The sequence below is a fragment of the Haemaphysalis longicornis genome, unplaced genomic scaffold (assembly GCF_048455015.1).
Source record: "Haemaphysalis longicornis isolate Haplotype H1 unplaced genomic scaffold, Haemaphysalis longicornis Haplotype H1 scaffold_3, whole genome shotgun sequence".
NCBI classification, from domain to species: Eukaryota; Metazoa; Arthropoda; class Arachnida; order Ixodida; family Ixodidae; genus Haemaphysalis; species Haemaphysalis longicornis.
Window position 1 is genome coordinate 175,539,975 of NW_027526335.1, and position 24,418 is coordinate 175,564,392.

General features: G+C 48.7%; 1 protein-coding gene across 3 annotated transcripts in view; it reads left to right on the forward strand.

Annotated features, from left to right (window-relative positions):
- The window catches only part of LOC144175816 (fatty acid hydroxylase domain-containing protein 2-like), a 122,340-nt gene extending 110,887 nt beyond the window's left edge, over positions 1-11,453 (forward strand). For all 3 annotated transcript variants that reach the window (XM_077704820.1, XM_077704822.1, XM_077704821.1), the window contains 3 exons: positions 1,336-1,450; positions 7,717-8,148; positions 10,983-11,453. In XM_077704820.1, the coding sequence (XP_077560946.1) occupies positions 1,336-1,450; positions 7,717-8,148; positions 10,983-11,400 (965 nt within the window). In that variant the 3' untranslated portion in view covers positions 11,401-11,453. The remainder of the gene's footprint in view (positions 1-1,335; positions 1,451-7,716; positions 8,149-10,982) is intronic.
- Positions 11,454-24,418: the final 12,965 nt, after the last annotated feature.

The following is a 24,418-nucleotide window of genomic DNA, read 5'->3' on the forward strand; positions in this document are numbered from 1 at the left end:
GGACGAGGCGAACGCGGACGAGACTGCAGCCGGAACCACCGGTGAGGCGGCGACGGAGCAGGACCCGGCGGGAAGGGTTGAGGCCGAGGCTGGTCCGAGCGCTCTTGAAAAGGAGCAGCCTGGTGAACTGAAGACGTCCCTCCCCCCCCTCTTACGGAGCCACGAAGACGACGACGACGAAAGGCTCCTCCCCGTGGCGCGTGTAGAAGAGTTCGTGGAACGGCTCGTGCTTTGGAACGCTGATTTGGCTGATCGGCGCTGCGCGTGAGACCACGTCTTTTTGGTGGCTTTCTTTCTAGAGGCACAAGTTCGCCTAAATAAATCTCCGATTGTCTTTGCCCCAATTTCGCCTGCTGCACTTCTTCCACCGGAACAATATAGAATAGTAATTTTGGACTTTTTATCGCGTTGTGCGTTTTGTCAACAGGAGCAACGCGGCCAATGCCACATACAGCTCGGCGTTGCTTCTCCTGTTGACAAAACGCGCAACGAGAAAAAAAAGGCTAAAATTATCATTCTATTTGGTGTGGAGCAGGAGTTACGCTGTTTGAAGTTTGGTCCCGGAACGTGGGAGCTTGAAAAACCAGTTTTGCCTTCCAGGCCCAAGCTTCACACGGTTGTAACTCCTGCTACAGACGAATTAGAATGCTAATTTTAGTCTTATTACACTCCTTAATTTGTGCAGAGTTCACTGTTACCTTGCTCAGCTGTATTCCTCCACCACTTTCTTTTACGAAAGCTGTCAGAAAATCAAATATAAAAATCAAAATAAATTTGAATATATTCGTTTTGCATCTACATTTTATATCTACAGTCAGAATTCAGAACTACATATGTCCCTCAATTCTTATCATAACTGCAAAAATAAAGTTTTTGATTAGAGACCCATGCGCCCCCTTAAAGGGATACCGGATGCGCACATCGAGGCTGCTCCATGTCTGTCTTGTAACAAAATACAGTTGCCTAGATGGGCATCTTCCTGTAATAGGCTGAAGGGCCTCCTGACGCACCGTTTATGCAGTAATTGATCAGAGCACAGCTGAGTTCTTATGTGTTTTTCTCTTCGCCCACCGCAGGAGCGATATTTCTCACGCCTGCTTTGTCAGCAAAGACCCTGTCTCCTGCATGTCCACGTGCAGATTCGGCCTCTTTAAACGTGGCGTGTGCAGTGCCTGCGCTTCCGAGGCTGCCTTCGAAAGGCCATTAGCAGGAATATTGCAGGGGGAGGTATAATAACACCTGGGGAAGTGAGTGCTGTACGTGGTAGGGTGCCGAGTGGACGTGGTGGAGTGGAGCGCGATGGTAGATGGTGCTTCTGCTGCTTCCGCCCACCAGGGAAGCGGCTGGCGCAGGAGTCCCGAGACCAGCTGCTCCCGTCGCTCAAGAGCTCTGTGTTCATCTTGGGCACAGCGCTCGTGGTGCTGCTGGCCTGGCGGGACACGCTCACCTGGTAAGTACTTCTCCCTGGCTACTTCAACTGTGGTTGCATCGCGTGAATCACTGGGGCGGCCACCTGACTGGGTTTTAACTGGCTCCACCGGTTTTTTAGACGTCGAAACATTTGCTCACCTTAAGCAGCATTGCTGCAACGTAACAAATGTACATACGGGCCACACTGCGTGTACATTGTAAGTGTTGCATGAATGTTGCTGAATGCGTAGAAACATTTCCCACTTTCGGAAACCTTACTGCAACCTAACGAATGGGCATACGAGCTACATTGTTTGTAAATGTTGCGTAAACGTTGCTGAATGTGTAGAAACGTTGGTCACATTCGGCAGCATTGGCACCACGTTGCGTAACATTGCCTAACATTGCACGACAGTGGCAATATTGCAGGAACATTGCGGCAGCAATTTGTGGTACTAGGTAATCTATACGTTTCCTAAAAACTGAAACTTTGATTTTCGAAGTTTTAGTAAAGCGTACAAAAATATGAAAATGCAAATGTTCTTACAGCACATTGTGGTTAACTCCGCCAATTTTTTGATCAGGACTTTTAGAGTCTCTGCATTCAAGTGAAACGGCAGCAAAACCTCTGTACATTTGCTTCAACACTTGTCCCAGGAGCACATTCGTGAAAGCTCGTATTTTTCTGGCAAACCTCATTCTTTGGCGAATTTATTTTAATCACTCTGGTTGTTTACCAATGCAACAGAAACTGCGTCTCGGCTATAGGCCTCGAGCGTCCTGATCGCTGCGCCTCCTGCCGCCGCATCTCTGCGGCACTTACGGGAGGAGTACTGCGTGGTTGATAGAGGCCCATGCAGTGTTATGGTTCTCTTTCTCTCCTTTTTGCCTTTCCGTTCCCTAAACAACTTGCTACGGTGATTTCTGTTCTCAAATAGTACGTTTAGGACTCTTCACAAAACAGCTTCGTTTGGTAGAGTGCACGAACGCCAAAAAAAGCTATTGCGGGACGCGGTTCTGCTCGCTTCTAGGCTGCTCTTATGGGCTTTGGCAACAGCAGCACCATATTACCACTGTCACCTCCGTATACGTGAGGCACCAGTGAATTCTGTTGTCGCCTCGTTTAGACCTGATACTGGCACAGTGAGAGGTTGTGTTTGTTTTCCAGCGCGCACAAAGAATGAAGCTTTGTTTTTCTTATATATACGTTGTAGAAAAATATGTTTCAGGGATGTGATTATCCAATACCTGACAATACCTTGTGACTCTCATGGAAATGCTAAATTTATTCCAAGGCTGTGGTTCGTTAAAGTGAGAGACAACTGATTTTTGTCGAGTATATATTCTCCATCCCAAATGAAAGGGAATCACTTAAAGCACCTCGACGAGAAACGGTTTTGCTGATAACGCCCTAGAACTTTTTAAATCGAAATTTTCAGCTCTACGAGCCGTATGTGTCCGTGCCAAAAATAATGCTGGCAACTACGACATAGAGTAGCTGGGCAACATACTTTTGTCTGTTTGCGAAAAGAAAAACGATATTTAAAAAATTGTCTCCAGCTAAAAAAGTTTGAATCGCTGGCTTTCCTGTTCCTTTATGTGTGTTTTTTTAATGCCATGCTCTATTTTGCACGAATGCACCATCTGTTGGGATAGACGATAGGTAGAATGAGGCTTCACGTTGTGGAGGTGGGATGTTCGATTCTCCCCGGGTGCGACGTTTTTATTTTTTTAAAGCTGCCGTTGGCGTATTTAGAAACCTAAATTAAATATTTTGGCAGACCAAACGGCCCTGACTCAGGCAGAATCGTCAAAGCTCCATCGCTGTGACTGTTCACTGAACGCTGCCGTTGATTATGGTCATGGAGGCTCAGTAAGCCACACAGAGAGCCACCCAGCGAGGACGGGCAACCTGTCTTAAAAATTTCAAAATACTGTTTAGAAATACAAATACAATTTAACCTTGTACAAATACTTGTGTTAAAAGGTTTTCAATACGTAAATAAACGTTTCAGCGGTTACAGTAGCTGGTAGGTTTGCAGGTCACGTGACAGGGACACATATTGTAGTGTCAAGATTAAACACTACGAACCGCCACCTTTCCGATCTCAGGACGTTTGGTGCCAAATTAAAATTACTTCCGCCATTTTGCTTAAAAATTGCTTGTGGTTAAAGGCTATATAAAACGCTGGCTTTCTTATGGGCTAGAGAACACATATGCGACAAAAATCGGTTGTCTGTCCCTTTAAATAACTACCCACTCACGTCTCTTAGCAAGGACCAAGAAAAGTTAATTAAACCATGGAAAAATGAATTGTTTGCCAAGTCTACAAGAAGCAGAACCGTCGTACTGGAATGAAATTCTGAAGAGGCCAACTAGATGCGAAATGCACTCATATTTTGCAAGACAGGGGAAGGGGGTGAGAAGGGGGACCCTTAACTCTCGTTGTGTACAAGTGCGGAATGAAGTCAAGCAATGAAAGTTTTATAATCACACACACAAGCTGTGCGTTCACTTTCTTTTCGTTTTTCCACTTCAACAAACAGCTGATCGCTCGGCGGACGCATTTTTTAAGTATACAGTAAGTTCACAAGCGATAAACGGTGTTGGTGGAAGAGTGTGGTATCTGGTAACGCCCTCTGATGTCAGTTTGTGCTAGATTCTGCAGGCGCCCCGTGTCATATGACGATGTTTCGAAGAAGCGTTTACTCGCAGACGAGGATTGCTCTGTTAGGCCATCTCGGCGCTGTTCGCGAAAGATATTTGTAGCAGATGATCGATTGCGGGTGCGGACCTCGTGACAAGACGAGCTAGCATGAAATTTTTTGTCGTGTGCTGATGCCCGCATAGAATTTTGTATCATAGGTCGTACTTATTTCGAAGAATGTGCATGAAATCTTATGCCACATTGGCGTGTCTAGGGTATTCATCAATATCTTAGGTGCGAAGCCTAACTGGCGTGGTCAGGTATGAGTGCTCCAATAGATTATGGGAGCACGCAAAACTAGTTTACAAGGTAGTGAATAGCTGTAGCATAACAATCTTAAGGAACACTGCTTACGGAAACATTGTTAGTAACTTTAGAGCAGTGTAATGGCAATCAGCTCCATTTCACGACTGTGTGACATGCTTGGCACTTATACGAACCCAATGTACCGCACTGAGGTCGCGTCAGAAACGTTGCACTCTCATAAATAAACCACATTTGCTAACAGAGTGACTGCTCCACACAAACTTATATTTTGAACGTATCAAAACGTCAATCTCGGTCGTGAACGTGTCGGGAAAGCCACGGTGACAGTGGTGAGCAGTCCGGAGCCTCCCCCGACAATTATCGAAACGGGCCGCTTGGAGCATTTCAGTGGCACCCTGTCGCAGGTTCTGTGTACAGTAATAAATAGAAGGAGAAAATTTAGAAACGTGACTTTTGTTTATATAACCCGAAACCCAAACCCAAGTCCTTGTTTCAGCCTGATAATTACTTTTACATCTTCCTTTGGCAGTGGGGGCAGCCTCGTGCGTGGTCTGCTCTGCCGCCGGTAGGATTAATGGGCAACGTGCCGAGGGTACTTGCCTTCGTGTCGTGTTCGATGGTAGCGTTGGTTACGCGGCGGAGGCGGGCTTCTTTGAGCAGTCTCTCTTTGGTACGACGGCTGATGGCTTGGGTCCAGCTTGTGTCGTCACCCGCCTCTTCCGATTGTCTGGCAGCATTCGCTGTGTCACCAGAATACGTTGCTTTGTTTGAGGCCACATGCTCCTGGAAGTCCATGTTATTTTGTTCGAGTTGTTCTTTCCGGTCCGGAACCAGAGGGAGACCGTTCGAGGTTGGTGGGCGTCGTCTGTCGGTGGGTTTCATTGTTGTCGGCGGGGGTTGGCTGGGGGCTGACGAGGCAGCCATGGCGGCCGGCCGCGCCGAGGCAATGCGTTAGGCTTAGCAGTGTTCCCCCGTGTGACGACTTCATCGGTATGAATAGTCCATAAAGGGGCCGCACACTCACTTGACGCACACGTTCGGGTCTTCGAGGTGTCGGGAGTGGGGTCCGCCGCATGTGAGGTTTACTCTGCCGTTGATAGGTTTGTGGGTAGCGCGCCGAGGGGCGTTCCAGGAATGGTAACGGTAACAGCCCGCCACGGTATGGTGGTGCCATCTAGCTTGGCTGACGGTAAACAATGCGGCCCAGCACATATGACGTCATTGCAGACGTCACGAAAACCCACGATTTCGTGGGAGAATCAAAATTTTAACTTAAATTGAATAATATGTCAGTGAATAGAGCATTGTTTGGTTCCAAACAAGCACTGTGACACTATAAAACACGAAATCTTTTGAATAAAACAAACTTGTATTTTGTCTGCATGGACCCTATAAGGATTAGTAGAAGATAATGATCATGTACCACAGTAAATATGTTCCAATGTTTTACCAAAACAGCATTGTCGTTGGAGCCCGGATGAATGAATAAATGAATTTATTGTTAACAAGGAAAGGAAAGACGAACAGCAGGCGTAGTTTGTCTCTCCTGAAGGTGGACACCTGAACGCCTGCTGGTGGGAGGGCGGGGGGCGGGGAATGGGGAACACAGTTTTACAGAAAATGGAGGTTAGAGAGAAGGAGAGGATACACACACACACACACACATATATATATATATATATATATATATATATAGTTCTAACAATGACATATATGTACAATATATACAAGCTAAATGCCCAAGCACGAAGGCAAAAAAAGAAAAAAAGCCCTCCTACTTCCTCCTCCCCCTCAACACAAAAACGGCCACAGTTCTGTTTAGCTGGGGAGAAAGCGGAGAGCCGGGAGGAGTTCTGAGGCGTCCAGGTAGGACCCCAAGGCCTCATGGACTCCGTCCTGCTCTCTGGCACTGCCTGGTGGCCATAGAATAACTCTTACAAGGGTGGAGCCCCTCCCCCGAAGTCGGCCAACAGTTCGGTCCGCCCTGCCACAAACTGGGGGCACTCCAGGACCTGATACGGCAGGGTCTGGACAGCCGCCCGGCGGTGCGGGCACTACGGGTCGTCGATTAACTCCAGGTGGTATTTTCGCTCGGCCGTCTACACGCACACCACGTGGAGGCGCTGGACAGACGAGGGTTGCTGTCGGTGCATCCGTGTGGCCCGCACGGGTGGTGGGGCCTCTCCAGCGGCCAACCTCGGGTCAGGGTGCTGAGCCCGTACATGCCGCTGGGTCAGCACGCGGGCGTCATCCGCAGCTGCCTGGCTGCCGTGAGTGAAGGGGGCAGCTCGTGGGCGTCGGCGGCGAGCTTGTCTGCCTTCTCGTTGCCCTCCAGCCCAATGTGGCCTGGCACCCAGTGTAGCCGCATGTGCGCTCCCCGCTGAGCCAGCTCGGCCACCTTCTCCCGCACTGCCCCCACCAGGAGGGAGCGCGGGACGCCCTCCGGGATCCAAAGTAGGGCTACTCGAGAATCGCACAGCAGGGCGCAGTGCTCGGGGGGAGGCTCCAGCCCCAGCAGAAGGTCCAGGCCAATGCTTACGCCCACCATTTCGGCCGTGGCGGATGATGCGGCGTAGTGCAGCCGGGCCTGCCTGGTGGCCTCCCCCAGCACTGCCGCCGCCGTGGCCGAACCTTGCCGCTGCCGCACGGAGCCATCCGTGTATACCAGGGCGTGGCCCCCAGGTTGCCCCAGGCAAGCTGCAGCTGCCCGCAGTGCGAGGTCCGCCGCTTGCTGCGCAGGCACGGGATATGCATGTGAACCTCGGCTTCCAGGGTAGGAGGGGGGGGGGGGCCTGCTTTCACGGGGGCCACCATCTCCTCGTACACGGCTAACATGATCTCTCTCAAAGGTCAGATTCTGTAGCCTATTTACTTACACTTCTAGCAGGAACTGAATTTGCCTGGTTACTTGCCAATGAAAAAAATGTACCCACTCTACTTGCCTGGTTAGTTGCCAGTGAAATGATTGTGCCCATATTGTCTTTTCCTTTTTCTCCTTTGTCTCTTTTAGAGCGTCTTTGTTGTCTGCACAAACCGGTAGAGCCAACTGCCGAAGTAACATTGAATTGCATAATGTGCATGGGTCATGAGTAACAGTATATATTTCGTTAATTATGTTTGCGAGTGAACGCCAGTCGAAGCGCGGTTAATAGTGTCTTAGATGCCATTGTACTGTTTTGAGGCCTACTTGTAACGTCGGTGAGGCTGGTAGATGTGGAAATTGGGTTTTCACGCACCCTCTGGTGCTGTGAGCAAGGCTGCATGGGTCCCGTGCGGTGCCCCAAGTAAAATTGTAGTAATACAGCTGAACGACGGTGGCGGGTGGGCGCAGGCACCTGCAGCGGTTCTGGGACGCCTCGGGGGACTTCTGGCAGAGCCGGTGGGAGGCGGTGGATGCCCTGTTTGGCGGCGATGCCTCCTGCCGGTGGGTGTGGGGCACCTTCGGTCTGACCTTTGCCCTGTACTGGCTGGTGGGTGGCGTGTACACGGCCGTGGACCTGACGGGGCGGCCGGCCTTCCTACTGCGCTACAAGGTGCAGCCGGGGGCCCCTTACCCGTTGTCGGGCGCCCAGGTGTGGCGCGTGGTGCGCCAGGTGCTGTTCAACCAGCTGGTCATTGATCTGCCCTTCGCCCTGGCCACCCACGCGCTGCTCGAGTGGCGCGGCTACGACCGCAGCCCCCTCCTACCCTCCTTCCCCTGGGTGCTCTTCGAGCTGGCCGCCTGCGTGCTCATCGAGGAGGCCGCCTTGTACTACGGCCACCGGTGGGTGGCTACGGGTGCTGCTAGGGCTGTCGCTATGCTCGGGGGTCAGAAAGGCCAATCACAGTATTCGTGTACAGTTTTTTTATTATTTATTTTTTTTTTTCAAACACAAAACCGGGATTTAAAAAACATGCACTGCTAGACCTTGTGTACAGCTGCTCAATCTATGCTTTGTGCTGCCTACAAACCTTATTTTCGTATTTTTAGTGTTTTTTCACTTATTTTTGAACTACGAATTTTTGTGCTCCCATTAAACATGATGAGAAACATCGACCCTACAAAAGTATTTTTTACCTAAAATAAACAGGAAAAATTGAGCACAGCACTGAATTAGTGGTGGCTTTCAGCCTCCTCCAAAGTGAAATTTTCTGGCTGTTCGTGGCATCACAAGGATTCAGAGAGAGGGAGAGAGAATGCATTTAATGGTAAAAGCGAGGTTAGCACAGCCATATCGCTTAGCATGCTACGCCACATGAAAGAACAAAAACATGAGAGTCTGTGAACTCAAATCAATAAATAAATCAATAAAAAATAAATAAATAAATAAATAAATAACTAACTAAATAAATAAATAAATAAATAAATAAATAAATTCTAAGGGGATGTATTACTCAACGCAAGGTAGCTGACGAAAGACCTTTAATGACCGTTATCCAAGATTGAGCCGGTTCACAGACGCGCGCCTGTCGTCTTCGTCGTCGGTGGTTTTTGTCTTGTTGCCACTGTCGATGCGGCTTTCGCGGCTGCGGAGTCTGGTGCACTATCGTGTTTTGTTGACTAGCGCCTGTACCATTCATCTCCCTTACAAAATAAATAAATAAATAAATAAATAAATAAATAAATAAATAAATAAATAAATAAATAAATAAATAAATAAAACAGTAAATAAATAAATAATGAAAAAAGGTGATGCGGACGAGTGTTCAAGCGCATTTACAGAGTTTGTGAAGCGCATACGCAGAACACTTGTTCCAAGCCAATACTACGCTAGAACACCAACAGAGCTTTGGTAGCCGGTACGGCCTGGCGTGGGTCCGACCAAGGGCCCAAAACTGACCGTTGTTAAAGGCCTGCGTGGTGTTGCATTCACAAGTATGTTAGAAGAATCTGCCTTGGCACTGTGAAGTTTGGACAGGTACAGATGACATGTTTGATGTCTGCTGTTACATGGCATGTTTGACAGAGTGGTGAAGATTCCTGCTGATTTTTTCAGAGGAAATGCCGTGTGTACGCCACGTTTAGACGTAGGCGGTGCAATACCGCTTCCTCAGGCTTACTGCGCCCAGGAGGCATCTTGAAGCTGCATTTAGGGTCAATGATATGCAGAGGCGTGTACTGACGTTTCCTGTCGGTCGTAATGCACCGGTGTGTTCTCCAGGCAATCGAATGTGCGAGGGTTGCCGCATGCTTACTTGTAAAATGAACGGGCAGCGGTGGAACAGAGAGGCTGCGGGCCGATGAGGCTGCAGTATCAGCTGCAACATTTCCGGCTACTCCGCAACGAGCAGGAAGCCATTGCATTTCGACGCTGTGCCGCTGTTGTGTTGCTTGGAGGTGCAGATGGTGTATCTCCCATGTCAGCTGATCTATCGGTAGTGACCCTAAGTATACGAGAGCAGACCGGGAATCAGTGAAAAAAGCCCATTTAGTAGGTGGCTGCTTTGAGATGTAGTGAAAAGCACCACGCAGCCCAGCGAGCTGGGTAGCCATCGTTGACGTCTTGTGTCTAATTGGGACGCAAATGGTGGTTCGCGACGAGGGAATACAAATACCCATCACCGAAGAGGTACCTGCCACTGATCCATCCGTGTACACATGGATATAGGCTCTATAGTAAGTATTAATGAGCTCCAAGGCAAAAAATTTCAAAGGTGGGGCCGGCATGGGTTCTTTTCGCTTGAAGCCAGGAACAGTGATTGTGATTTTCATGTGAGGCAACATCCACGGCGGGCGAAGAAAAGGGGCTGGGGCCTGGAAATGTGAAGTTAGGACTTCCTGCGCCCTGGATACATAGTCCGCTGCTAGTGGATGCCCACGCTGTCTAGTTACAATGCTCAGTTGCGTTCGACATAGCTCCAGTTCCTGCAGAGCAGGAAACAGAATACGTCTACTTTCTGTCATGGTTCCCACAGCGGATGTGGTTCTCGGAACCCCAAGACAGATTCGTAGCTTTTTGGCCTGTAGGCCTTCTAGCCATCTACAGTTCCCTTTGGAGAGTGGGGTCAGTGCTGGGAGGCTGTAGCGGGGGAGGCCTTCACAGAGAGTGTCATACAGCCTTAAAAGAGAGCTTACACTGTATCCACCAGCGCTGGTGGAGAGCATACTAATAATTTGCGGAAATGACAGCTTCTCTTTTAAACTGCGAACTTGTGGTGTCCATGTCAAATGACGGTCAATTGGTCACACCAAGGAATTTATGGTGATCGACATATGGTATTGGTACGCCAGCACTTATTAAACGGTACTTGGATACATCTAACTTAGTGAAGGCCATTGCGGCGCACTAGGCGCGTGATATCTCAAGACCGCGTATCGCGAGAAACGTCGCAACCGAGCTAATAGCGCGCTGAATTTTCGCTCGAATCACACACCGGTTGTGGCCTGAGAACCAAAGGAAATATATCGTCAATGAGATTTTCATATCGATATTGAGATTTTCACCAATTGCGGCAGACATCTCTCAAGACCGGCCAAGGAGAGGTTAAAAAGAGTTGGCCTCAGGACGCCGGCCTGGGGGATACCGCGGGTATTGTTTGTGTCACCATCTTGTGTCACCATCTGCTAAGCGAATGTAGATGCTTCTGCCAGAGAGGAAATCAGAGGGCACCTTGCAGGCTGCTGCACCACCCGCTGCTGTACCGGCACGTGCACAAGCGGCACCACGAGTTGACGGCGCCCATTGCCATTGCGGCAAGGTACTGCCACCCGGCGGAGCACGTGCTGTGCGACCTGATGCCTCCGATGCTGGGCGTGCTGCTGCTGGGCTCGCACCCGGCCACCGCCTGGCTCTGGTTCAGTGTGGTGCTGCTGTCCTCGCTCAACGCCCACTCGGGATTCCACCTGCCCTTCTTTCCCTCGCCCGAGTTTCATGACTACCACCACCTGCACTTCAACCAGAACTTTGGCGTGCTCGGCGTGCTCGACCGGCTGCACGGCACTGACCGGCAGTTCCGCCAGACGGATGCGTACCGCCGACACCTGCTCCTACTCAGCCTGGCGCCCCTCATCGGCCCATCCAGCGGCAAGCAGTAGGCACCCTCGAGCCACACTTATTGAATAAACCACCTTTGTGGGGCTCTTCTCTCCCCAAGTCTTTGCAGTCACAAAAGATGCCCATGCGTGGCACCAAGATAATGGGCTTTCCCTTGTATGGGTGGAGAGGGTACGCAGGGAAATATGCACATTGCCGCCCAATATTGAGAAGCAGTCGACCGGTCAAGCCTCAATTTAATGAAGCTCTCTGTGTAACCAAGTTTATAATCTTGGGCCACTATTGAAAACGTGTGCTGTCCTTTAAAATTAACGAAGTCATTTCTTACAGTCCCTTCACGTGTTACGAAAGCAGGTTGGTGGAAAAGCAGTGCAAGAAACTTGGACAAAGGAGCAGGAAAAGCACGAGATTTTCAAATAGTGTGTGCCCAACTGGGCCAAGTCCAGCTTGAGCACGCAAGGAGGAGCAAGGCGTTCAGGGCCAGAGCTGACTGCAGGTGTGGGGTTGACAGCTTCAACACTAGATGGTGCTAATGTCGGGAAAGGGGATGCAACACGATCCCACTATACGCATGTCTACCGCCGCCAACCTGTGTCAGCATGAACCGCGCGCACAAAGAACCTTCTGGCCATTTAACACTGTCTGCGCACACCGATCATGCGCTGGGGTTGCAGAACCTTAGCACGTTTTGTTTGAGACAGTGCTAGTGCCGCGATGTGTCCCGAAACGTGAGCGTAAGCGCCGTATTCTCATAGCGACACGAGCTGATGCGCTGCTTCTGACACGGGTAAGGCTTCTGTGCGAGGGGTCGCAGCTCTTCCCTGGACATGGGAGACCTGCTCGTGACGATGGCTGCAGGCACGGGTTTTTTTTCTCTGCTTGGGCGCCTCGCAATGCTGCTGCTGCTGCTTTGCTGGGTTGTATCTTGCGAGCAAGCCAGATGAAGGACCAAAGCTGTCTGTTGGCGTCATCGGGCATATTCACCATAGGCTCCAGTAACGTCATCGTCTTGTTGGGACTTTGGGCGCTCGTCTCTGGCTCGACGAGCCCCGTTGACGTTCTTCTCGCTTCTCCACTCACAGGGCATTCTACAGCAGGTCCGGATGGCCGGTGTACGATGTGTACCGGGGCATTGCTGGGTGCCGTGGCTCGGAATCTGGAAGAAACAAGCAGCGGTCTGGCGTCAGTGTACAGGCACACAAATTTTATGGCCAACATTCACTAAATCGATCGTCCAGTCGGACTGGCTTTCCCGTCTTTCATCCCCAACTGCAAGAAAATTGAAGGAGGGATGAACAATTGGTCCTCGATGCTAACATTGCGGTTTTCTGTACATAATGCCAGTCCTTGCGAAGCGCTTTTCACGTGCTTTTATCTTTTTTGTTTCCAGCAGTGCTTCCTTCATCATGGCGATTCTGGGACAGCCAAGAGTCGCCAAGGTGAAGGGAAAAACAACTGAATCGTGCACCCAGCCTCCGGAAATATTCCAGTTCATTAGTTATGTACCGATTGTTCTGTCCTGAAGGTGATGTTGGGCAACTCTCAATATATCGTGTTACGGTGGTGCTCGGACTTAACATTTGTAATTGTTTTTAAGAGCTGATGTGCAGGATTGCGCAGAGTGTCACGAGCCACACTACTGCTTTTCGACGATTATGCACTTTAGAGTATTCAAACGGCCGGGAACTGGTTAGAAAAAAGACCACTAACATACAGCAAGCAGGACTGAAAAGAAGCGGGTCCAAGTTCAGTCAACTCTGGCTGGCATGGTGGGAAACAGTTAAGCAGAGGGACTGGTGCTTGCTTCGGCAAGCCTGTGGGCAGTGGCAGTCTGTCCGCCAGCTGGTGAGCTCTGTAGGCAGGGAGCTCCACATTGGGATGACGGCCCCACGGTGAGGTGCGCGATGGCCAGCACCGGGCGGAGAGCGTGGACCTACGCCATTTTACGGCCTCGCTGCTCGCGCTCTGTGCAACCGCCACACCGGTCCCTCGGCGGGCAGACACCAGGATTACCCAGCAACGTCGGGGACGGTCCTTCGGCCTACGCCACAAGGGGTACTGTCTTGCTACTTCTTTGTCTGAACTGCTTCCTGTGTAGTACCAGCTCTTCTTCGGAGCGGCTTCCTCGTGCGCAGGCGTTGCGTCAGCCTTTCGGCGGATTGCCCACCACACTGCACTGCACTGCACCAACCCCTTCACGCCTTTAATACCTGAACCCAAAACAGACGCATAAAACATCGTTGGTAGTTGCGTTGGGACGTATTAAAGAGGCAGACAGCACAAGAAACCTACAGTTCGTTGTGAGTACGGTGCGCTCTTTATTCTAAATGAGGGGAAACATAAGTGTATGAACGAAAACAACTTAAAATAGCTAATGCAAAAAGTGGGAGAGGAAGACATGCAACCTTATTTAGAGAAATGCCAGCAAAAGTCTAGGCAGTGACTGGTGTGGCAACGTTACAAAGATTCCCCCAAAAACAGCACCTCACGCATAGCGAGAGCAATAAAGTATCGATGAGTTCATGCACTCCTTCATGCCCGGATGTCATAGCAAACACTCCGAAAATCTCCTGTGAAATGTTGCCTCACAAGTGAAACAAAATTGTCTTATCAAAGGCAGGTACGCATCTACACCTTGCTCGGTAAGAAAACCATTGCTGACATGGCAACAGCTCCGTAATCTCTTGCCGAAGCATTTTCAGACTGACCACGAGCTGCTCAGAGCCGCCCAGGAATGGCAAAGAGAGACCACGATGTTACAAACTGGCTGGAGAACATGGCTGGAGAACAACTGGTGGCACGCATCTTTATGGGCTTGGAGCCATAGAGCTTCATATTAAAACAGTCGAAACTCGATGTAACGAATTCGGTAAAACTCGTAATTTATTTCGCTACATTAAAATACCCGGTTAAAATGAAGTTTTTAACGTCGTGAAGCGGGTCCTGCAAACAAAAACGTGGCGGGAATACACGGCTGGCGCACTGTCTCTGTTTGTTGGAGCCTAATATACTACGCGGGCATCTGTGTAAGCCGCATGGGGGGTTTTCTGCACGCAAAAACTCCCCTCGCGAGGCAGAGGCGTGCTGGCGCAGCCATGAGACCACCCGCGAGATGCGGGTATATCGAGCGAGCGCTTCTAACGAGCGGCCAACGAACTTGTTCATGCGGAGAAAAAAGGCTTCTATACGGGGGAAAAAGGCTTATGTGGGCAAAACGTGCACTGTAAAACGCCATACGCGCCACTTATGAAAGCCCCCATCACAAACAAGCTCGGCTGCGGGAGCTACAAAATGTGCGCTTGGGAAGAAGCACGGCGAAGTTTGTGTGTATTCACTTCGTAAATTACTATAGTAATTTACGAAGTGTACCGATTCTTTTTCACACGGAACGAAAATCTACCCCATTCAGTAATGAACAGCCTATAGATGACCTTGTAATCGCTTAGTTTTGCACAGGTAAGGAGAAAATTTCTCCCACCTCCCCTCGTGGAAACCCCTGTGTAGATGCGACGCATAGGGGGTTCGGTTGCTGTTTCCGTTAGGTTGATTCTCCCATCGCGTGAAACGTGCCGTGAACCCCCTGCCGCGGCTATTACGCAACGTGGCGCGGCTATGACACAACTCATTCCACTTTAATCCAATCCAATCCAAATACAATCCAAGCCAATCCAAGCCAAGCCAATCCAATCGAATCCAATCCAATGCCCCCCGCGAGAGAGTGTTCACTATCGGAGAGGAGAGGGGGTGACCGGCGGAGAGCGCAGCTCGCGCGGCGAGGAGAATGGGGGAGGGGTGTGGACGGACAACAACAACGCCGTATGGAGTGACAAGGCGAGTAAATGAGATGCAGTCGCATCTAAAAGCACCAACCCGTATCACCGCGATAAGAACAGTTAGGTAACAATGACCGTGTGAATGCTTTAATAAAGAGAAAGTGGAAAATAAGTGGACTGGTGATATTTTAAACTCATTTGGGAGTCCACCAGCATACAACCCATTCCGGGGGAAGCTGAAATAACATGCTTTACAGAAGTCACGTGATGCAAGTAAGGTGTTTATTTTTGAGAAAAACAATAATATAAACCAAGAAAACTTAAACAACATCAAAGTTACAAAATTACATTTAAATTGGTAGATTGTGCAACACCTACCTCAAGCTTATTTCGCAAACAAGCAAAAGCGAGATATCACGGGACTGTGGTGACCATCCGTTGCCCGCCGCGATGTCGTCTGCTCAACTCGGCTTCCAGGGGTACACACCTCGCTCGCGAACAACGGTAATCATTGCACGTCAGTTGCGTTACTCATGGATGTACTGACATATGTTTCCACGTGATGAGTGATAAGTATGAGTCATCACATTACCCTTTTTTCATTTCTACTCTGGCCAGAAGATAAAATTTCTGAGTGCGCAGCAGAAAAATGTACCGCCTTTTATCTGCACAAAGATGCGCAATATGCGAATTGCTGACCAATTTGATTGTGTGACTGTAGACAATCGGTACCTTTAAAATTCGGAAAGAATAACTGAAAAGAAAAACGAAATCCTCGAGGCACTTGATTATGTTTACATCCTTAGATAAAGGGGGAATTCCTGGCGTTACTTATAAGCAACTCCTTTACTGCTTCGACATTCGTTTCTTCGTCTGGTGAAGCGAATTACTTCGAGTGGCTTCTTCTTTACTACACCGTGTTTCCGTCTATTTCTTCCCTCTGGCGGGCCCAAAGACGTGGGATCGATGCCGGTCGCGGCGGCTGCTTTTCTGATGGAGGCGAAAAACGAAACGCCGTTGTGTCAAGATTTCAGCGCACGCCCAAGATCCCCCCGGGTCTTTGTTTCTCCCCCTAACGGTGCGAAGTACGTCTTCACGCAACCAATTTTAAGTTTGCAGTTCACCTTTTGGTACATTTTCGGAATTGGGCGCATCGGTGCCTCGAAGCTCCCGATTCCTTGCCAAACCCTATCGAAATGGGCCACAGGAACAACACCAACAACTTTTGTTCTACCAATCCGTTCTCTAGAGGAGCGACAGAGAGAGAGAGGATGAACGTCTTTGTGAGCACTAAATTAGCAGATTGAATGGAGTCCTCATTTCAGGACACCGTTGAACCAGAGAAGTGAACTAGAGAATTGTAGGCCGTTTGGCCTTATAGGGGCACATGGTTAAGCAACTGACGAAGCAGTTCCGGGAGATATGGGCTGGGCGTCGTTTAAAGTTCGAGAAGCTCAGATATGTCATGAGGGGAGGTCGAGTGCAATATGGATCAACGTAGGCGGACAGCTAAAGTGTTTAGGGGCACATTCATGGAAGCGTGGACATGGAGTGGCTAGAAAGACTATAGAGGCTAGCGATGAAATATGAAAAGCAGAGTGGAGAATCAAAGACACCCAGGGTAACCAAAATAAGCAAGGCAGACTGAAACAAAAAGAGCACACCGAGGCACTCGTTTTCCAATGCCTCGCACGACAACGTTATATCTCCATGGGCAAAAACGCGTGCTAAAATCCCGGGCCATCTCCACTAACGTGAAACCTGGGCAGGGGCGAAGCATGCAATGGGAATCCTCGACTTACCAGTCCTGGACGGTCCGCGGGCAGTCCGACGACTGCGTTCGGACCGGAAGTCCCATAGGAATACACAGGATAATCAAGCGCCGGGTCGCGTCTCGGGCAGTCCGCGGACGATCCGGGACGGATAATCGAGGAGCCCCAGTGTATCAGTGTATTCTTGGCGTTTTTAGCAACGGAAATGAAGCCGTTGAGGGTAGAGGTATACAGCTTTTTTGTAAAATTCTCGCGTCTTTCAAGCACGAAGCGTTCTAGCGCGAGGCGTAAACGAGTGTTCCGGTGTTTTTTAGTGCGCGTTACGTTATAGCGCGAGGGCTAAATGAGTGTTCCGACCGGTGTTTCAGCACCATGACTACATGAGGCGATGGTTACGGCGACTTCACCCAAATATCCTCCGCGGTGGTAAGCCTAATCGTCTTTGGCGGGGCCAGCCAGCATCCCCGAGCGCTTCGAAGCTCCCACCATACCGTGCGCGCCTCCCCATTTGCGAAAGTCGTCTGGCTCCTCCCACTGCCGCGCGGCAGCTAGCCCAAGGAGGTTTACAACCTCCTTGAGCTAGCCGCCTTACTAGCACGGCGCGAGCAAGGACGTTTTACAAAAAATACAACCTCCTATGGTGCGAGTCGCTTTCTAGCGAGGAACAAGCCGCCGCCGGCGCGCAATCGCGGACGCGGGCGTGATAAAAAACGCGTGCGCAAGGCTCATAAAGATACCCCAAACCTTTGCCGAGCACTTGCCAGAATGGTGGAAACCTACAAGAATGAGCGAAATCGAACGAAGGGCAAAGTGGCGGCATAGGGCAGGAGCTTGTAGGCAAGGAGCTCGCTGCACCCGCGGCATTCGGCGGCTCGAGTCGCCCTTCGCGTTTTATTTAGATCCCGTTTCGGCGCTTGCATAGTCTACTTCCAAAACCAAAATTTCGTGTATGGTTGTTCATAACACTTCGTTACATTGAAATTTCAACAAACGGTACTTCGTTACACGGAGGGTGAAAATACATTGTGTGCGTACAATTGAAGTTAAAAAAAATTACGCGGTTCGTAATATCGGGGTTTTTTACGTCGCAGTTCGTTACATCGAAGTTTGACTGCACTATTGGAATGAAGCTGTTATGCTTGAAAGGCTGTCGTTTCTGATATCTGATCGATGTTTCCACTTCTTCCAAGAACCGGAAGATTTTCTGGTTGGCTTGCAGTTTTTACACGTGCGTTCAACTGACAAAGTGACGATGGGTGCTTGCGCTATTTGACATTATACCCCTGTCACACGGGCACTTTCAATTGCGATTGAGTTGATCCGGATCGAGCTGAATCCGGATCGAGCCTCTGCTACACGGCAGTTTCAATTGCGATCGGGCTCGATCCTGCTCGAACTCAATCCTGGTTTCTCAAGCGCGATCGAACGAAAGTGGCGATACTCTCGTCCCCGCTGAGTAATGGCACAGAATGTGACAACTTCAACTAACGCCACAAATTGTGTCAGATAACTTCACCCCAACAAGCATGAGGTAATATATGCATAATTACGTATACCTACGACCGCGTGAAGTTACCAGACGCCGGCCGATGATGATGATGATGATGATGATGATGATGATGCTTAGTGTCTTCCTCTTTGTAACGGGGTGGCGTTGCACAGCGGCCTTAGTCGCAACGCCACTGTACAATCACCTCGACAACAAATACAAAGAAAATAAAAAAATAATGTCAAAATAAAAGGCAAATACTTTTACAAAATTTTTGTACTAGTCTGACTTCTTTGTACACATGTCTTCCCAGATTGTTCTCTGCTCTTTTCCCACCAACATTCTAACCCTCTTTTACTAGCCTATACTGCTGTCCAGTTCCCTTTTCCGCTAACATTAAAGCCAAGGGCTTCCGGAAGCTGGATGGTTCATCACTGAGGACTGGACGGATACTTTTGCACTCCGTTACAATATGTCGCAAGGTTTCTGGCTTATTTCTGCAGCCTGCGCATAGTTCTTCCTGTACCGGCTCGCGGATAAGCGTTTTTGTCCGTAAGCAACCCACTCGGGCTTCAAAAAGCAATGCACTCCCTTTGGTATTATTGAATCATTTTTGCCTTGTCGTCTCCTGCTTCCCGATCCTATAGATATCTAAGGATTTCTTCGTATCCATTTTCTTTTTCCAGGTCGTTGTTTCTGTTTCTTTCACTTCATTGTTTATGCCTTGGTCGTTTCCCCTGCACTTCCAGGTTTCATATACTTTGTCATGAGCCTTCTGGTTCTTTTACTTCATTGTGTGTCCACGCTTTTCATGTAATGATACCGTAACACTTTGGCCGCCAATCTCTGATCATCCATATTTCTAAGTCGTTCTTCAAAACATATTTTGCTCTGTGCTTCTCTCACTTCGAAGGATGCCCATCCCATGTCTCCCTGCACGGCCTCATTTGTTGTTTTACTGTGTGCTCCTAATGCCAATTGACCTACGGCCCTCTGATTTTAGCACTGATTGAATCTATGATTTGACACACACTACTGTATTTGATTAGGTGAGTGCTGGTACCATTACTGCCTTCCAGATTCCTGTCACTACCTCATATCTGTTATATCCCCAGAGTGCTCTGTGCTTCATGAAAGAGGCGTTTCCTCTGCCTTTCATTCTTAAATGCTCCTCATGAGTTTTTGATACGCCTGGCCTTCGTTTAACCATATGCCCAGATATTTGTATTCCTTTACCCACGGTATTGCTGCTTTTTGAACGAATACCGATTCGTTACGGGCGTTGTCATTAAAAACTAGAACTCCCGACTTTGCTGTACTAGACTCTAACCCCAGTTCAGTGGCTTCTTCCCCGCAGATATCTTTGAGCTGTTGCAGGCACTGTTTGCTATCTGCTAGTAGTACTATGTCATCTGCATATATAAGTCCCGGTATATGTTGTTCCAGTTCCTGTCCTTTGCGGCTATAACATAGATTGAAACCTATTTTACTGCCTTAAAGCTTTCTTTCTAGTCTAGTCATATAAAGCATAAACAGCAATGACGACAGAGGATAACCCTGCTTTAAACCTCTATTTGTGACTACCGGTTCCATGGAATTTTGGTCCTCCCAGGTAATTGGCACTCCCCCTCATTGTAAATTCCCTGCCACAGCTGTATAACGTCCTCGCCTAATGCCTCCCGCTCAAGTTTTCTCCATAAAAGTTCTCTATCTGCGTTGTCGTAGGCTCCCTTATATCGAGAAATCCTATCCATAAAGGCCACTCCTGAGCCATTGACACCTCTATGCATTGGGTTAGAACAAACCGCAAGTACATTGTTAGCGCCATCTAGCGTACACGAGTGCAACCCGTGCAACTTCTCGATCGCGTATGAAACGTGCCGTGTAGCAGCGGCAGTGCGTCGAGCGCGCTCGAAAACTCGATCGCGGTTCACTTCAATTGCGATTGAAAGTGCCCTGGTGACAGGGGTATTACATGACTTTAGGAACTCTCACGAGCTGGGCACGACAAGTCGCCACCCTCCGTTAGTTTTTTTTTTTGCAGTCCTTACAATGGGCGTTTACAACGGTATCAGTTGTGCCGCAGCGTTGTTTGCAAAATGGATGCTTGTGCTCAAGTCATTAACTAGGTATAATTGCACCATGTTCATCAATGGCGCAATATAAACGACAGTATAGGCTTGCTGAATTTTCTTACATCATCAAGCGCGAGCTCAGCTCGACGGATTGCTGCCCTCTGTTTCAGGCGCGTAGCCACGGGTTTTTTTCGGGGGGAGGGGGGTGCGGAGGAGCGGGGGTTAAAGTTGTTCTCAAGCCCCCCCCCCTTTCCTCGCCCCCCCCGAGAGAACAAAAATCGAGGTAGTTTCAAGCGTCACTAAAGACTAAGAATACAAAACACATGTTTGGTTCATTAAATACACTCCATTTTCCGGATAGCAATGATGCCAATCTTATCGCAAGCTTCAGAGGAATAATCGAGATATAAAGAAAACCTAAGAAGCAGTGACGAATCTCCAGCCACTTTCCGACAATTTCTCTATGACGTCACAGGGTCCTGTTGGTATGATTGGCGCCCAACGATCTAAACCACCACCAAAAAACATGATCGCGCGATTGTTGAAGGGCCTCTAGTTCAATTATTTCCTATCAGGTGAATTTTAGCGTGCTGCTAACACACTCACAACTACGTCGTTGTGCTGGCCTAAACTACATCACTCCTGCCGATATTACATCACTGCAGCGCGAAGTTTGCAAATTTTTGATATTAAGTGTTGCATTGCTTCGGTTGAAAAACGTCTTCTGCGACTGGGTTGGAGCTGAGAGAGTAGCCAAAGGCGAGTTGTTTCAAATTCGACAAGGTTGTATTCTGTCTGCAAATGGGCTGTGTAAGGAAGGTCTCGCTCATGATATTGCTGTTTATTTTGGTGGTGTTTTAGTGCCAGGTGAAGTTGTACACTGGGAAGAAATCCGCAGACCACGTGGTGCAAATCTGCGCCCGTGATAAGGGACGTATACTGCTTGCACAGTCACCTTCTGCAGACATTGCATTAAATCACCATAGTTTCATGTGACTACTTGCTTTATTTCAATGTGTGTGGGATGATGAGTGTGACATCCGCAATAAAACGGCTAGGTCGTAAGAATTAGTTTTTTATTTAGTGGCTGTTCTCCAAAATGGAGTAGAAAATTTTTTGCTTATGAGCATTTTACGCCGGTACAGCAGCTTCCAGTGTAAGGTCAATGGAGCTCATTTTGTGCAGCCTACATCGAATCTATGCACTTACGTTATGGGTAGCGCTGGTCTGATCTTAACGGCGAAGATTACACGAACATGGTAGTATTAGCCCTTACGCAAAGCGTAATAATTCAGCCATCGGTATTGTCAGCCCACATGTCGACTCTGCTGTAATGTGCTCCCCCTTGGTGTATTAAAATGCTTGTATTATTTTGTCAAGTTTTCACTGCTTCGTGCATAAATGCCCGATAGTCTGCCAGAAGGCGGGTGCTATCGAGTAACTTTTCTGTGGCGGCCATCCCCTTTAGTTGTAGGTACCACTCCTGGATAAGGTAGAGCAAGTCACTACAGATTTGCCTATTCAGTACTCGTCATTGGAACTTGGTCCAGTGAAGTTAATCACGAGCCACACTTGTTGAGGCCAATGCTGTGCTCATTGGTATCAAAGGTGCGGTATGGTCAGTAATTGGTTCTAGTACCCATTTTTAACAGCATGGGTCCTTCAGAAATTTGGAAAAAACCCGTTTGGCAACGATAACATAAAAATGGTCTCACACGTAAGGAATGATGGTGGTGACATTGTCTAGAAAAAAAGCAGATTTTTTGCAGTAATTCTGGCAGCAACATCTGCTTAACAACTGGAATTTGTCTCCAAGAGTGAGTCGGATCTTCTCTTTACAGCGGAAGGCTTCAGGCAATGACAAGAGTGACAATGATCATGACGATGCACTGGGTAATGCCTGTGAGTGATCTCGCAGGCATTGAGGCAGATCTGCCCTCCATAGCAGCTTTTTCTCCACGTCTGTTTAGTCAATTCAAGCCTGAAACCCATCTTTCCAAATCATAATGCAAAAAAATAATGAATAGAGAAAATTTTAAAAATTGGATGTTTTTATGGAAACAATGTGGAGGCTAAAACACAAGGTGCAAACTTGGGAATGGGGAATGGAAAAATAATTGGGCTGTACCTAAAAGCATGTAACGATATTATGGTGAACAGTTCCGACATTTGGGTGCGCCCATTGTGGTGAAGCGGAATGTAAGGTTTGGAAGAGTTCGGGTGATGCAGTTGTCCCTGGTTGACAAGGTAGTGGCAGTGCAGTACAGCTGGTCAACGTCGTCAAGGAAGAATCATGAACTTAATGATTGAGCAAAAGCCAAATGTTGACTGTTTTGATAGGCACGTGGTAGTTGGGTCAACCGCTAGTGAGAGGTGTGATGTGTAGTTTACCGCAATAAGGACTGGCTGCTTGAACCCTACTGTCACTGCCCTTCCATGGTGTCGCCTAAAAGTCACCTGAAAGTTTGTGCGACCGGCAGCATCAGGTACAACACTGGGGCCTGACGTCGTCACTACACTGGATTTGTTGCAGCACTTCCTGCTTCACCATGTTATTACAAATGTGCACGTAGCACAAGCAAACAAAATGCGCTGTAGTGCAGTATTGCATCCAAAATTCTGCGCCACGCACTTGCAATACATACAAATTAGTTAAGAACACTAGAGAAAACAAACTTAATTATGTGCCTGTGATTATCTGCAAGGGGGATGCCCCCCTCTCAATTTTAAACAATTCAACAAAGACAAAAAAAGAAAATGCACGCCGTGAACTTGTTTGCTCTCTGCTGTAGAAAACAATATACCATTTATTGTCCCTGTCGTTAATACAGTGGAACCCCGCTGATACGTCCCCCGGACTTACGACGACCTGTTTCTTATGACGGATCACCGAGGTCCCGGAAAACTCCCCATAGAAACAATGTATTAAAAACCCCGATGATATGACGCTCGGGTGCACGCAGTCCGCTTCTTACGACGGACCCTGGCGCGGATAAACCGGCATTCTTTTTCATATTTTACCCCGCTTCGCCACATCGTCCCGACTTTCTTTACTCTTAACACCCGTTTGACGCTGCTTGATGTGCAGAGATCCGCAGGTGGGTCAGACCACTTGCCGAATATACGCAAGCAAGCAGGCGGGTATTCGCGAGCGGGAGTTAAATGAGTTACCCGCGGCGGCCCCACGCGGCAGCAGTACGCCAACACGCCAACCGCGATAACTCGAAGTTCAGGTGGCAGGCTGACTGTAAATTTGAAGTTCCCGTCGAGCCGCCGACGAACACGAAAACACATACGACTCAACCCCACGGCGATGACCGAACACCCGCTTTTCCAGCCCGCTCGATCGAAGTTTCTTACTTTAAAGACGCTCTCTCACCCTACATCTCTGCTCTCTGCTTATCAGTGTCTTTCAAACCGGATTGTCACTCCGCCCCTATTTTTGCTAGAATGCCTAAATTCACGAGCGTCTGCCGCGAGGGTGGAGAGATGTACCCGTTGGCACCGCCATTTCGGGTCACTCGCTGGCCGCCGCAGCAAGTCAATGTAGCAAGACGGTTTACTCAAGAAGTTTGAATCATCTTATATCTCTCGCGTTGCTGGAATGTCTACCGGAATTACAATAAAGAAAAAGTAAACGGGGGAAATAAGTCAGCTTCAATACTGAACTTGCCGAAACACAATTCAAGCATTCAACCAAGAACAACTCAACGTGTGGCCCCGCGGATATATGTTGGTTAACACGTTTATCAAATTTATCCCTGCAACTAACAAACTGTTCAGCTACTTACTACCACAAATTAGCTACCCAGCTACTTACTACCACAAATTAGCAACAGCCATGCGGGAGGCTTGACAAAGCTTGGGGCACGCTTGGGGTATGCCAGCAAATGACCGAGTGATTCTAAAGGGACAGCGCAAGCCGCGCTAGTCGCGAGCAGGCGAAGCAG